Source organism: Salvia splendens, chromosome 9 (genome assembly GCF_004379255.2).
Source record: "Salvia splendens isolate huo1 chromosome 9, SspV2, whole genome shotgun sequence".
Lineage (NCBI taxonomy): Eukaryota > Viridiplantae > Streptophyta > Magnoliopsida > Lamiales > Lamiaceae > Salvia > Salvia splendens.
In genome coordinates, this window is record NC_056040.1 from 4,322,302 (window position 1) to 4,334,657 (window position 12,356).

Consider the following 12,356-nt stretch of genomic DNA (forward strand, 5'->3'; position numbering starts at 1 on the left):
ACTTTTTCACCCGTATACGATTTTTAGAACTCAAGCTGCAGAAAAAGAAAAACTCAAACCCCACCACCCGCTGGAAGACATTCGGCCTTAATCCACAAGTCTGGTCGAACAGGACTAATCAGATTCTGTCGAAGGTGGATTCGGAACACCTGTGATCTAACCAAAAAAGAAGAAGAAGAAAGACTAATTACTGAGGGCCTGAGGCATAAGGGAGTAGTAGGGATGTGCATTCAAATTTCAGATTTTATTTTTGTCCAACCAATTAAAAAACTTGTAATTTCTAATTATCCCAATTATGAAATTCAATCTGATCTAAAAAATACGAAATGTTATGAAATATACAAAAATCCAAAACACCCATTCTAAAAACTAAAAATCTAATACTACCAAATACCATTAGCAAATTTTTTATATTTATAGACTTATAACTATAATATATTTTTGTTATATAAAAATATTTGGGTTACTTAGGATTTTAAAATATTTGATTCGATCATTTGAAATTTTTTTAAATCCCAATGCGAACATCAATTTGTTTTTAAAAAATTCGGTCCGATTCGAAACAAAAAATCTGAGCGATTTTTGGATGTTTATTTATTTATTTATTTTACTAAAAAACTTAAGCCAATATAAGAACAGCTCCGACCTCCGTGTAGAGAGAGACGGAAGAAGAAAGATGGCTGAAGAGTCGGAAAAGAGGTTCGAAGAGATAATGAAGAAGCTCTTTCATGCTCCTTCCAATTCCAGAATCAAATCATCCGATGCCAGGTTTCATTCTATTTTTTCCCCTTTCCTGATATTCCTTCTATACTGTAATTCCGCAGCATTTTGTTGCCAATTTCATAAAGCTTTGGTGATTTGTGTGTACGGAAACCCTATTTCTTCATGTAACTGTGGTGAGGATGTCAGGAACTTGCGAATTCTCTAGTTCGTTAGAAGAGTGTTGTAGTTTATGGTTGTTGAATTACTGATACTTTTGTTGCTAGTGGTAATGGTGTTTTCCTGTGCAGTGGGGTCGGAGTTCAACAATTAAGCGGCCGGAAGCGGCCTCACTCGTCTTCAGTGGGGAGGAAATTAGTTGGCAATGAATTGGATGGCTCATTGTCAGTTTTGCCAGCGGCGGGTCAGGCACCGGTCTGCAGGCCTTGGGACCGTGGCGATTTGGTTAGGAGGTTATCCACTTTCAAGTCGATGACCTGGTTTGCCAAGCCTCAGGTTTGCCAATTTTCTTGACCTTTATTATCTGTCTAGATTGAATGCAGTGTTGATGTTGGATCGTGATTTGTGATATAGTACAATGATAAATGTTTTGCTTATAGTGAATGTGCTTCTGTGCCAATAACTTGGATGCCTTTTGATTTTGGAAGAGTGGATCTGAAATCTGCTAAGTGTACTTCTGCTTGACAATGTTGACAGTTTAGAATGCTGGAAAATTTTCTCTGATTTTAATGTCACTCCTTACCATTAATAGCCAATGAGGTCTCTGCACATGCATTAGATGCACGTCTCTACTTTCACTACAAGGGCAACCACAAGCACTTATGTGATTCTCCCTTTTAAATCTAGACTTTTTGTATTAGAAATTTAGAAATGACATATCCATCCTTCTAGGTGGTGAGCCCTTTGGAATGTGCTAGAAGGGGTTGGGTTAATGTAGATATGGACACAATTGCTTGTGTCTCATGCAATACACGCCTCCTCTTTTCTACTCCATCAGCTTGGGGAAAGCAACAAGGCAAGTCACACTTTCTTTATTGGCTCCTGTTGAACTATTATTATTGGCTAGTTTTCTTTTGTTTGTAAACTTATTAATTTTCTTCTAAGGTACGGCATGATTGTTTGTGAGAACATATGAAGATATAACTTTAGTACTGTTCCTTAATCGAGCTTCCTTTTGGTTCATGTGTCACCAGTTGAGAAAGCAGCTATGGTATTCAGCTTGAAGCTGGAAGGGGGGCATAATTTACTGTGCCCTTGGACTAATAACTCCTGTGCAGAAGAACTTGCTCAGTTTCCGGTTCTATCCAGGGCGAGCTTGATCGAGGACTACAAGGGGCGAATTTTATCTCTATCACAGCTAATAGCTCTTCCTGTTATTGTCCCTGTGGCCATTGATGACTTGAGAGCTTCTCAACTGGAGAAATTTCATAGTGACTCTTCAAGTTTGGGGTATCATGAACCACTTGAAAGCTCTGGAACAAAATCTTCAGGGCATATACCTGCAACTAGTTCTTCCATCTTGTACTATCAGGTTTGGAAGCAAATTATAACAAGTCAGAATTCCATTAGCAAAGTTATCTTACCTTTAAGAAGCACATGTCTGTAAGTCCTAGATTGTCAGCGTAATGTGTTCGGCTACTCATGCAAATGTTCAGAAGAGGATAAAAGCCTAAGTCCTGGGAAGTGGGAAGCGTGCCCCTCTGAATATCCAATTCTACTTGTACATGATCTATAATAGCATAAATAATATATACTTAAATTTTTTTTAATAGTATATAGTAGTATTAATCAATAATGCTCAGGGTGAATGATAAAAGTACAGATTTGGAGAGCAGAATCTAGTAAAAATTTTAGAGACATTTCCACTCCCTAAAAACACCTTTGCAGTAAATTTAAATGCTAAATAGTTTATTGTAATTTAGATGACTAAGCACTGGAAGGTAGGGGAGAAAATATTTTCGTTCAGATTCTATTGGACACATTCCTTGTTGCATGGAAGCGGACAGACTGTAACCCAGGCTCAGCTTGAGTAACGGAGTCCAAAGCTACTGTTAGCTATCAATGTAGCTGCACATCACCTTTTCTTCTGGATCAAATATTGATCATTGTCTGGCCGAAACATCTGATGTATGTTTTGGTTAAAGCATACATTGTCTGATTCTTGTCTATATTAGATAATGTAATTAGTTGTGCATAGGAGTTTCAGTAACATTCTCTTGTTGATATTAAGATGTGTCCTTAACTGGATCTTGTAATTTGTTTGAATTAGTTGTTTATAATTGGACCAGTTAAAGTGAAGAATAGTGACTTTTGGAAGTGTACAGGCACAGAAGCTGATCAGTTTGCTTGGCTGGGAACCTCGTATATTACCTTACAGAGTTGACTTCAAGGATGGGCAAAATTATGCTATTAAAGATGCCAATGTAACAATTGCAACAGGACACAAACCGAAAGATAATATCCAGTCTTCAAGTGAGGACACCGACCCTTCTAGTGAGCTACAAGTTGATCCTAGTTGTGTTGTTCTCGATTGCAAGTTATGTGGAGCCAGCGTTGGATTATGGGCTTTCACTACTATCCCACAGCCTTTGGAGTATATAAGATTTGTGGGGTTTACAGAAGTTACTGATAAAGGTATTACCGCCCATGATGAGGCTGGTGCAAAGGAAGGTTCTTCAGACAATCAAATATGCACTGGAAGTAGTGGAGGTATTGGGAATACTGGTAACACACCTTCAACATCATCAGGGTTCACAATTGCTGGTGGGCCTCCACCTGCGTCGCTAAACTATGGTGCAACCATATCTTTACCCATTGTTGGCCAGAATTTGAGAGCAAGATTGCCAATAAAAACTGGAACTAAAGATCACTCAGATGTACAAGTGGAGGATCAAGCGGTGGTGCAACAAAGTGAAACCATCAGTGCTGAAGAAACCTTTGTAACCATAGAGCCAAATGCCATTGCAGACAAACCTTTGGAGGCCCCTGAATCTGTTGCAGAAGGCACTAATTTGAATTTCTCTGGAACAGAAAAGGGAGTCAATTCAGCAGCTGCTGGTGAATTATCTAGCTCAACCCTTGAGGATATTTCCTCAATTACTAATGCAGGAGGGCTTGTGCCTCACAGAGAACAAATGTCCGGAAACCAAGAAGGTGGCAGCTACGGAAAAAACTATGTGGATAGTCTTGGGATAGGTGCTTCACAGAGCGAGAAACCTATGCTCTTTAGTACAAGTAAGTTACTTCATCTCTCAAACTTTCTAATTCTGTTCTTATTCTCTGGGTATCATGTTTCTCGGCTAGTTTTATATTTAGCCATAATGTTTTAGATTTCCTCATATTTATCTAAGGAGCTTGTGTGCATAAAAAGGTTGACATGCTTCCATCCCACAAGTGTCTCATCTCTTTTAGACATGGGTTAAGAAAAAGGAGATTAGAGTATAAAGTGTATTGCCCTACATGTGTTCTTAGAGAGAGAGAGAGAGAGAGAGAGAGAGAGAGAGAGAGAGAAGTCAGAGAAAATTACAGCCATTATTGTTTCCTAAATGGAATGGGACAACTCAAAAAGGAAAGTGAGACACATCGAATGGGACAGAGGGAGTATGGTACACAGACGTTTCTAATTTGTCTTGTATTCTACCTGACCCAGAGTTCAATGGAGAAATGATACATTTTTATTAATTCCAAAGAAAATTAATCTCTATTGAAATTACTTATGATACGAAATCTCGTGCAGTCCTTGTCTCATATTCGTTGAAATTCTGTCTCTTGCAGTACACATTTTTTACACACCAAAGCCTTATATAATCTGTTATTATGTTGTTGATGGATAAAGTTACCTTTCTCACTCTTGCAGGAGAGCATAAGAAATTATTATCTTTTAGTAAACCGATTGAGTTCGACCCAATCAAACAGCACAGACACTTTTGCCCCTGGATTTTGTCTACTGGAAAATCTGCTCCTGGATGGCTACAGACACTATCAGCTTTAGAAGAAAACAAGGAGCTTAGCAATGTCGGATCATCAAGCTTGGTAGAGGTAATGAACTACAGTATCAGTCATTGTAAGACCTTTTCTGGCCTTTCTAATTAGCACCGAAACCTATTCAACTGTCAGATCTGCTAAGAGAAAAGGGGGAAGACACAGGTCTAACCCAAGTTTAGTTTCAAAATGAGGACATCTCTTCCTGGGAAAGATAACAGCTTTCCTGCTTATAAACCTTAAAACATTACTGACACCCAACATCCTTGAGATACTTGACCTGCAATGACTCCTAAGAGCGCACATGCGTGTCGTGTGATTTTGCTTTGCTTTCTCTTGGCGCATCTTCATTTGGTTACTTATATTTGATTGTGTAGGTGGATGACCCACTTGAGTCTGTGAGGACACTATTCACATCTCCTGACAAGAAGAGAGCCAAAATTTGTGGTGGGAGCTGTTAAATTACCACTCGTAACATCATTGTGTCTTTAAGTAGTCTTCTGAAAGCGGCGGACACTCTGGCATCCCTCAGCATCAGAGCCCTTCAACTCCTACAACTTGTGACCTGCCAATTTCTTCTTTGGTTCCCCTTATTATTGAAGAAAATTCTATTTAGCAGGGAGTAGTAGGATTGGCCAGAACAGAATTTTTTAGGTGAGATTTTCACAATCACCTCATGGCTAGTTTGTATCATCATTAATGTGTTTGCTCATAGACTCTTTCAACTGTAGAAGTTGAGGGAAATGGTTGGTTATCCCAGAAATATACCTTTTTCTCTATAGATCAGGTTCGATTTATGTTCTTAACGAAATCGAGGCGGAGGAGGGGATTAGGATTGGGAGATGTGGAGGCCGAGAGGAGCGGGAATCATGGTTTTGGTGGTGTTGAGATTATCTGCTTGGAATATGAACGTTGATTGATGTTTGTGGATGGATATATTCACTTGGATCATTTATCTTCATTCCAATATTAATCTTTTAGTTTTGCTGTTTTTCATTTTTTTATTTTATTTTAGTTTACTTTTACAATGATTAATCATGATTTATATGAATTAAAGTTAAATATCTGTAAATTGTTATCACGTAATAAATTGTAATCACGTATGATTCATCCATAGATCAATTATTTGGAGATTAAACATGTACAATGCCGACAAAACTTACATAATTTATGCTATATCTCAAACAAAATCAATGTATCATAGATAAGCAAACAGTTGAAATGGCGCTCCATACACCTCATTCCATCACCCAACAATAATTCTCCCTTGCAATTTCTTCAATCAGAGAACTTAGCGACCAACTTTTCCACATGAATTATGATATCATCAATCCGAGGCCGGACCGTGGCTTGGGGCTGCAGCATCCATTTTACAAACTGGTGAAGTGCATCTGGGTAAGGTGGATTGGGACCGGCTGGCCACTTTACTTGGGCGTTTACGATAGCAAGCTGTAAGCTCCCACCTGATTCTCCGAGTGCATATTCAAAAGGAGACTCACCATACCTGGAAAATGTATCATTCGATATGTGAAATTCTCGTGGTGATTATACATAGACAAACGATGCTGAAGACTTGATGTCCAGATAAGGCAAAAACAGTTCTTACATTATGGCAAACAACGTGCAGCCTAACGACCAGATATCAGTCCTCTCATCTATGTCTGCATGACTTGGGCAATCCCACAATTCAGGAGCTCGGAATGGAGCAGAACAGTGTTCAGAAGCCCACTCCTACATGATCGACATTAATAGATTATAAGAAAATATAACAATGAAATGCAAACCACGACCAATATGACAGTTTAATTTATAGATGGGATGTGGCAGTAGAAAGGGAAAAAAGGGCACCAAATTGGTCTGCATATATATGATTAGTTCAGATTATGATTTAAACTACCAGATACCAAATTGAAAAGCTCTTAAAGTTGGGGACACAAAACAGGATTAACCATAAAATCCAATGATGATTGGAATTAAATAATTCAATGAATGATTCGAAGATTTTAAGCAGCAACTGACATTGCGAAGTATAAGAACGCAATGATAGCTTTAAAATTAAATGGGACCTGAAGTTGTAATGCTTCTGAACGACTACGGATTTGCTTTCTTGCAGGACGGGCACTACCAAAATCCATCAATATGGCTACAGGTGGCTGGCCTTTCCTGCGTGTCACAAGGACATTGCCAGGTTTGACATCATTATGTGCATAGGGAGGGTCAAAACTGTGCATATGCTTAAGTCCTGCACAAAGCTGCAGATGAACAATATGCTGGTAAATTGTTTCTTCATACTCTGATACAAGTATAGCCATAGAGAGATATGTCACTGGGTATTAACTAAGTTTTTTTTATTTCCAAACATCCCGATGCAACAATTTTAACTTCATATGCAGTAGAAGACTGGAACTCCACACTGAATGCATATCAACAATAACTGCAACACAGTAGCATGAATGCAAGTTTCGATGTGAAAAGAAAGAAATCCATGTGTTATTGCAAGATAGGAAACAGGAAATCAACAAAAGATGTCTTTTAAACATTTTCTGAAAATAAAAAAGTACCTTAGCATAGAACCAACATACATGATATACACCTAATGTTTAGCAAAATGGAGGTATAATTCTTCCTTCATATTTACCTGATGAAGTATCTTAAGCACATCCGAGGTGGAAAAGAACTCCTTCTTAGCTTTCATAGCCGTGGTGTTGTCCAATAAAGTTCCGTCCAAATGAACAGGAAACAACAAGTAAGCTTCATGCTTCCAGGAATGATCTTGTGAAGCCTGATCAACAGAACAGATTGTTATTCAGATAGCTAATCCTGTGAGGATAAAAAGATGCAGTTAAGGAAGAGCAAGGATCTTTTCCTTGAAACAAATGGCATGTCATTCATGATTCACCATCTATCACTTTCAAACTATATTAAAATAAAAAGTCGTAGCAAGATCTTGCCTAGAATAATGGAAAAATGGAATGTGTATAGAAGAATTTTATCACTTCATGTGCCAATCACTTTGTTCATTTTTCAGATCTGATTTTTTAAATATAATATTTGTTTCACACCTGTAAAGCATTTGCATCTAAAAGAAATCCTTATAATGGCCAAATGTACTCGCAAAATTAAGACCCAAAGATGATACTATTGACTTTCATTATTAGAAAAGTGGCCCAAAAGCTAATAGTGCTTGGAGTACTGCAGCCTTCAAAATGAGTTAATACTATTAGGAGGCGTTTGATCTGGGTAAAAAGGCATGACTGATAAAATATCCTAACTTAATCAAATGTTTGGTTTGCAAGATTAGGCCCAAATTGGATAACTCGGCCCACACCTTAAATTCAATTGGATGATTATTTTATCACTCCAAATTGGGTTGATGATTTAATCATCCTTCATTCTAAATGCAAAAGTCCAATACCCTCACAAAAATAATTATTGGTTATTTTTGTCCTTGACTTTATGGAATTTTGCATGATTATAAAAAAGGAATCCTGATTTTTTTTAATTATTTTTGCATTTTAGCCGTAATCCTTCCATTTATCATACTACACCACAATCAAGCAATCCGACCACAAAACTTAATAAGCCATTCCAACTCTATTCCATCACTCTTACTCATCTAATCCATAAAACCAAATGCCCCCTTACAAGATAAAAAGAAATTCAATTGCTGAGCACCTGCTCCAATAAGTATCTCGTTAGCGAAACATATTATTTATTTCAATAAAAATATTTAAGAAAAATTTAATCTGTCATATTGCTACTCAGAATCACTAAGAACGGACCACCTGGCAGGATCTGTTTACATCACTTCTCCCATACAGGATGCAAGTGTATAGTACTAAAAGGTTTCAAGTTAATTGCCTCCTTAATCGGAGTATAGTCACTTCAGCTCAAAGCTGTAACCTTTCTATCAAACATCAAACATATGCTTGCTGGTATGAAATGATAAAGACTGCAGAAACCACGAGAACAGCAATTACCTTGACTGCAATGATTGCATGATCCAGAAGAGGAAGCAAATTAGGATGGTTAAACTGAGATGAAACATGTATTTCATCCCTCACCATCTCTAGCTGATCGCTGTTTTGAATCAGCACTTTCTTCATTGCATATGTTCCATCACCTGCACAATGAGACACACCATGTAGAGTCAAATCAGAGCATCGTTATGCCTACGCAGCTGAATTCAACCATGCCTTCTCTAAAACAGATAAGTATGAACTAAGCTACTTCTCATGGAGCTGAACTCAACCATGCCTTTAATTGTACAATTTAGCCATTATTTTTTCCATTTAACTACTACACTACTACAGTTTGAGTAGACTTTGGGCTGCTCCTCTACTTCTATCCTCTAAGAAACTGATTAGTCTAACCTTATAGGCAAAAAGTTCTTACTCGATTGGCTACCTATCCAAACAAGTTCTCAGTCATCTTTTTGCATCATCAATTGAGCAATTCAAGTAGCTAACTAGCTAATCACATCTTCTTGTCCAAGCAGATCCATCTTTAGTTCGTCACAAATTAACTAAATAATTACCAACTTCACACTTCCAGATCCTACTTAAATTTAGCAATACATAAGCCCTACGATATTTTACAAACAATAGATCCTAACACAACATCATATTCTAATCAGGGAACTCCATACGTCTCATTATTCTATTCTATCACTTACTGTAGCGTATAAAGTTAATTCAATCAACAACTCGCGTAAAAATCGAATCACCAATAGACACAAAACACTAGCAAAACCCCAAAAACCGCGGATCAGGCGATGGAATGTGAAAAATTACCGGAGATATGCGAAGAATCCTTGATTTTGGCGGAAATGCCAGCGGCGGGATTGGAAGGATCGGAGATGAGCTCCTTAACGAGGAAGACGAAGGCAAAGCCGCCCTCTCCGAGCTGGCGTACAATCCTGAAACGGTTCTCGTTGATCCAAACATCACCACCGCCATTGACGGCCTCGTAGAGAGCATTCAAACCGGAGAACGAGCACCCCATCTCTCTCTCTCTCTCTCCGATTCTCAATCAGAGAGAATCACTAACTCTGTCGAACTCGAATCCCCAATTCAGAGCAGAATCAGAGATCTGCGCCTATTAGTTTAAGAGATTGAGACTCACGCACGCACCTTCCATTTTCTATAACGTGTTTGTACCTCAATCAATAAACAAATGGAGTATTGCTAAAACAATGGAAACATTGTACAATAATGTTGTAATTAATTCACATATATAAATATTGCCAAAAAATGGAAACATTATATCATGATGTCATTATTTCACATATAAATACTTGCTTTTGTAAGCTGAAATCTTAAATACTACATGGAACTAAAAATATTGTTACCTATGTTAGAGATTTTCATACCTAAATGCACTCTAATCTCCTATAAAAATTCATATGTATGTGTACATATAATTTTATTTGAACTATTTCTCTAAATTTTTTTTCTTTTTTTCCTCTATGAAAAAACATTCATTTTGTAAAAGATGATTGAAAGTTTAATATTATTCCCAATTAGAAAGCAAAAAAATAAATACGAATTCTTTATACAAATAAATGCTTAAAAATTAATTACATTACCTTGTTTTTTTACGAATTTGATACTCCACTTTTTTATACCCAATTTATATTTTTATTTTCTATTTTTAATTGTGATAAATATATTTTTATTTATCATGTTGATTTTGTTAAAGATGTAGATGTGTATACATTTAGAGTGAATTGTAAATTTTTAACCTGATACACTTGACCCACCAGTCCGAACGGACAACCATATACCAACAGCAAGCCACTTGCCATAAATCGGTATGCAATACTTTTAACATTTTAGTAAATTGAAAGTAGTGTTTCCTAGTAGAATTAAAAATTTATACGTATTAATTTCAAGAGAAACTATTTAGGAGTATAAAAAGTAATGACCCTTAGTTGAGATTAAAGTTATTTAATCGAATTACTCAGCGACAACAAAATTGACTGTTAATTAAATAATGGACGGACTGTTTTTAGTTTGATGATTTTCACAAACCCTTTTTGACATACACTTTATAGTTTTTTATTTAATTTCTATTTTATCAAACAAATAGAAAAATCCGTATATAAATCTATATCTTGGCATTACTTACTAGTTAAATAAGGTAATAGGGTTTTACCGTGGTAAAACTGCGACCGTCCTATTACAAACGACAATACAATACTACTGTAAACTTTGAGTTCAAGCAACAGTAGTATAATATTTTCTAGTCAAAGATTTAGTCATACAGTGCAATAATTAATCTCACAAATTATAATAAGGTAATTTTTTGCTATTACTTTCCATAGTTACTAATAATAAAACCCTATATATAGACGGTATTGATCAAACAAATCAAATCTTTCCTTCTCAAAATCTCCTCTCTTTTCTCAGAAATCAAATCTTTCCTTCTCAATCATCTCAGAAATCAAATCGATGGGGCGAAGAAAGTTGAAACTGGAGTTTATTGAGAAGCAGAAATCACGGCTCCTAACTCTGAAGAATAGAAAGGAGGGGTTGAAGAAGAAACTCCACCAACTCACAACTCTCTGCGACGTCCCCGCCTGCATGATCATCCGCGACCCCACCACCAACTCCACCTCCATCTGGCCGGAGGATTCCGCCCAAGTCCGCCGCCTAATCGACTCCTACAAGGCCGATCCCGGCGCCGTTAAAACGTACAGGGTGTCCGATTTCTTCAACGAGCGGCAGAGGAGTGCCGAGGGTGAACTCGCGAAGCTGCAGAAGAAGAATTTGGAGACCGAATTAAGCACCTGGGACGATCGCCTCCACCTCATGGACGAGTCCCAGTTGCGGGAATTTGGCGCGGCGGTGCGCTCCAAGGCCCTGGCCATGCGATCAAGAATCGACTTCTTGAAACGGGAGGCGATTATCAAGAAGGAGAAGGAGAGCAATGAGATGCTTTATTTGGGCGAATTTGAAGAAATTGTTGATCAAGATGGAATCTTTTCGATTGCTGATGGTATGGATGGGATAAGCGGCGATGATCAACTTCCGGTGCCGGAATTCTACTGCCCGCCGCCTCTGGAGACGTTTATGGATCACAATTATCTCAATCAAGGCTACTGCTCTTCAATGGATGTGAATCAGAATGTGGATTGGTTTGGTGGGTGATGAATCCGCGAATTTCTGATGTTAGTAAATGCTGGTAGAGAATAAAGACTACGACACAATGAATTTACGTGGTTCGATTTACTGAAGTAAATCTACGTCCACGGGAAGAAGGGAGGGCAAGATTGTATTGCTTGATCTGGGATTACAGCTTACAACACAGACTTGCTATATGATATTTTATCTCTAGAGAGCTTAACCTTTAGAACTTAACCCCTGTCTATCAGATCTAAGTTCTATTTATATATTGAACTAAGATCGTGGCTTGCATCACCACCCTAAGTCGTGGATGTCGTGTAGGTCATGGCCTAAGATCGTGGATGTAGCGTAGGTCATGGCCTACGATCGTGGCCTGAGTTGACACCACGTGGCAGTGGGTGTGTTGGAAGTTGTGGAAATCCTGTATGGGTCCACTAACTCCTTGTTCGGTCGAATACTGAGACCGAACTGCTTTGGTTGCCGATCTGAGAGTAGAGCTTGATGCCGACCTGAGAGCAGAGCTTGATT

The 12,356-nt window shown here is 37.9% G+C and overlaps 3 protein-coding genes across 3 annotated transcripts; 2 read left to right on the forward strand and 1 right to left on the reverse strand.

The window, feature by feature from the left end:
• The first annotated feature begins 610 nt into the window (after positions 1-610).
• Positions 611-5,693, forward strand: LOC121748031. Its single transcript, XM_042142243.1, has 7 exons — positions 611-768; positions 1,011-1,215; positions 1,612-1,735; positions 1,914-2,251; positions 3,045-3,954; positions 4,577-4,758; positions 5,079-5,693. Exons 1-7 carry the CDS (start codon positions 677-679, stop codon positions 5,160-5,162), a joined length of 1,935 nt encoding a protein of 644 aa, XP_041998177.1. The 5' UTR covers positions 611-676; the 3' UTR covers positions 5,163-5,693.
• Positions 5,694-5,787: 94 nt separating this feature from the next.
• On the reverse strand, positions 5,788-9,888 carry LOC121748032 (probable serine/threonine-protein kinase DDB_G0291350). Its single transcript, XM_042142245.1, has 6 exons — positions 9,495-9,888; positions 8,682-8,824; positions 7,340-7,483; positions 6,768-6,953; positions 6,308-6,432; positions 5,788-6,205 (listed from the first exon to the last, which is right to left on the reverse strand). Exons 1-6 carry the CDS (start codon positions 9,703-9,705, stop codon positions 5,980-5,982), a joined length of 1,035 nt encoding a protein of 344 aa, XP_041998179.1. The 5' UTR covers positions 9,706-9,888; the 3' UTR covers positions 5,788-5,979.
• Positions 9,889-11,153: 1,265 nt separating this feature from the next.
• On the forward strand, positions 11,154-11,852 carry LOC121748148 (MADS-box protein GGM13-like). The gene has a single exon (XM_042142373.1). The coding sequence runs from the start codon at positions 11,154-11,156 to the stop codon at positions 11,850-11,852; it is 699 nt and encodes a 232-aa protein (XP_041998307.1).
• The last annotated feature ends 504 nt before the right edge of the window (positions 11,853-12,356 follow it).

Excerpts from the sequence above, each read along its gene's own strand:
- LOC121748031 (XM_042142243.1), top strand. The coding sequence starts at position 677 with ATGGCTGAAGAGTCGGAAAAGAGGTTCGAAGAGATAATGAAGAAGCTC. Across the intron at positions 3,955-4,576 it reads ACCTATGCTCTTTAGTACAA|GAGAGCATAAGAAATTATTA; the intron begins GTAAGTTACTTC and ends TCACTCTTGCAG. Across the intron at positions 4,759-5,078 it reads GATCATCAAGCTTGGTAGAG|GTGGATGACCCACTTGAGTC; the intron begins GTAATGAACTAC and ends TTGATTGTGTAG.
- LOC121748032 (XM_042142245.1), bottom strand. The coding sequence starts at position 9,705 with ATGGGGTGCTCGTTCTCCGGTTTGAATGCTCTCTACGAGGCCGTCAAT. Across the intron at positions 7,484-8,681 it reads ATGCAATCATTGCAGTCAAG|GCTTCACAAGATCATTCCTG; the intron begins GTAATTGCTGTT and ends TCTGTTGATCAG. Across the intron at positions 6,954-7,339 it reads TGCTTAAGATACTTCATCAG|CTTTGTGCAGGACTTAAGCA; the intron begins GTAAATATGAAG and ends GTTCATCTGCAG.
- LOC121748148 (XM_042142373.1), top strand. The coding sequence starts at position 11,154 with ATGGGGCGAAGAAAGTTGAAACTGGAGTTTATTGAGAAGCAGAAATCA.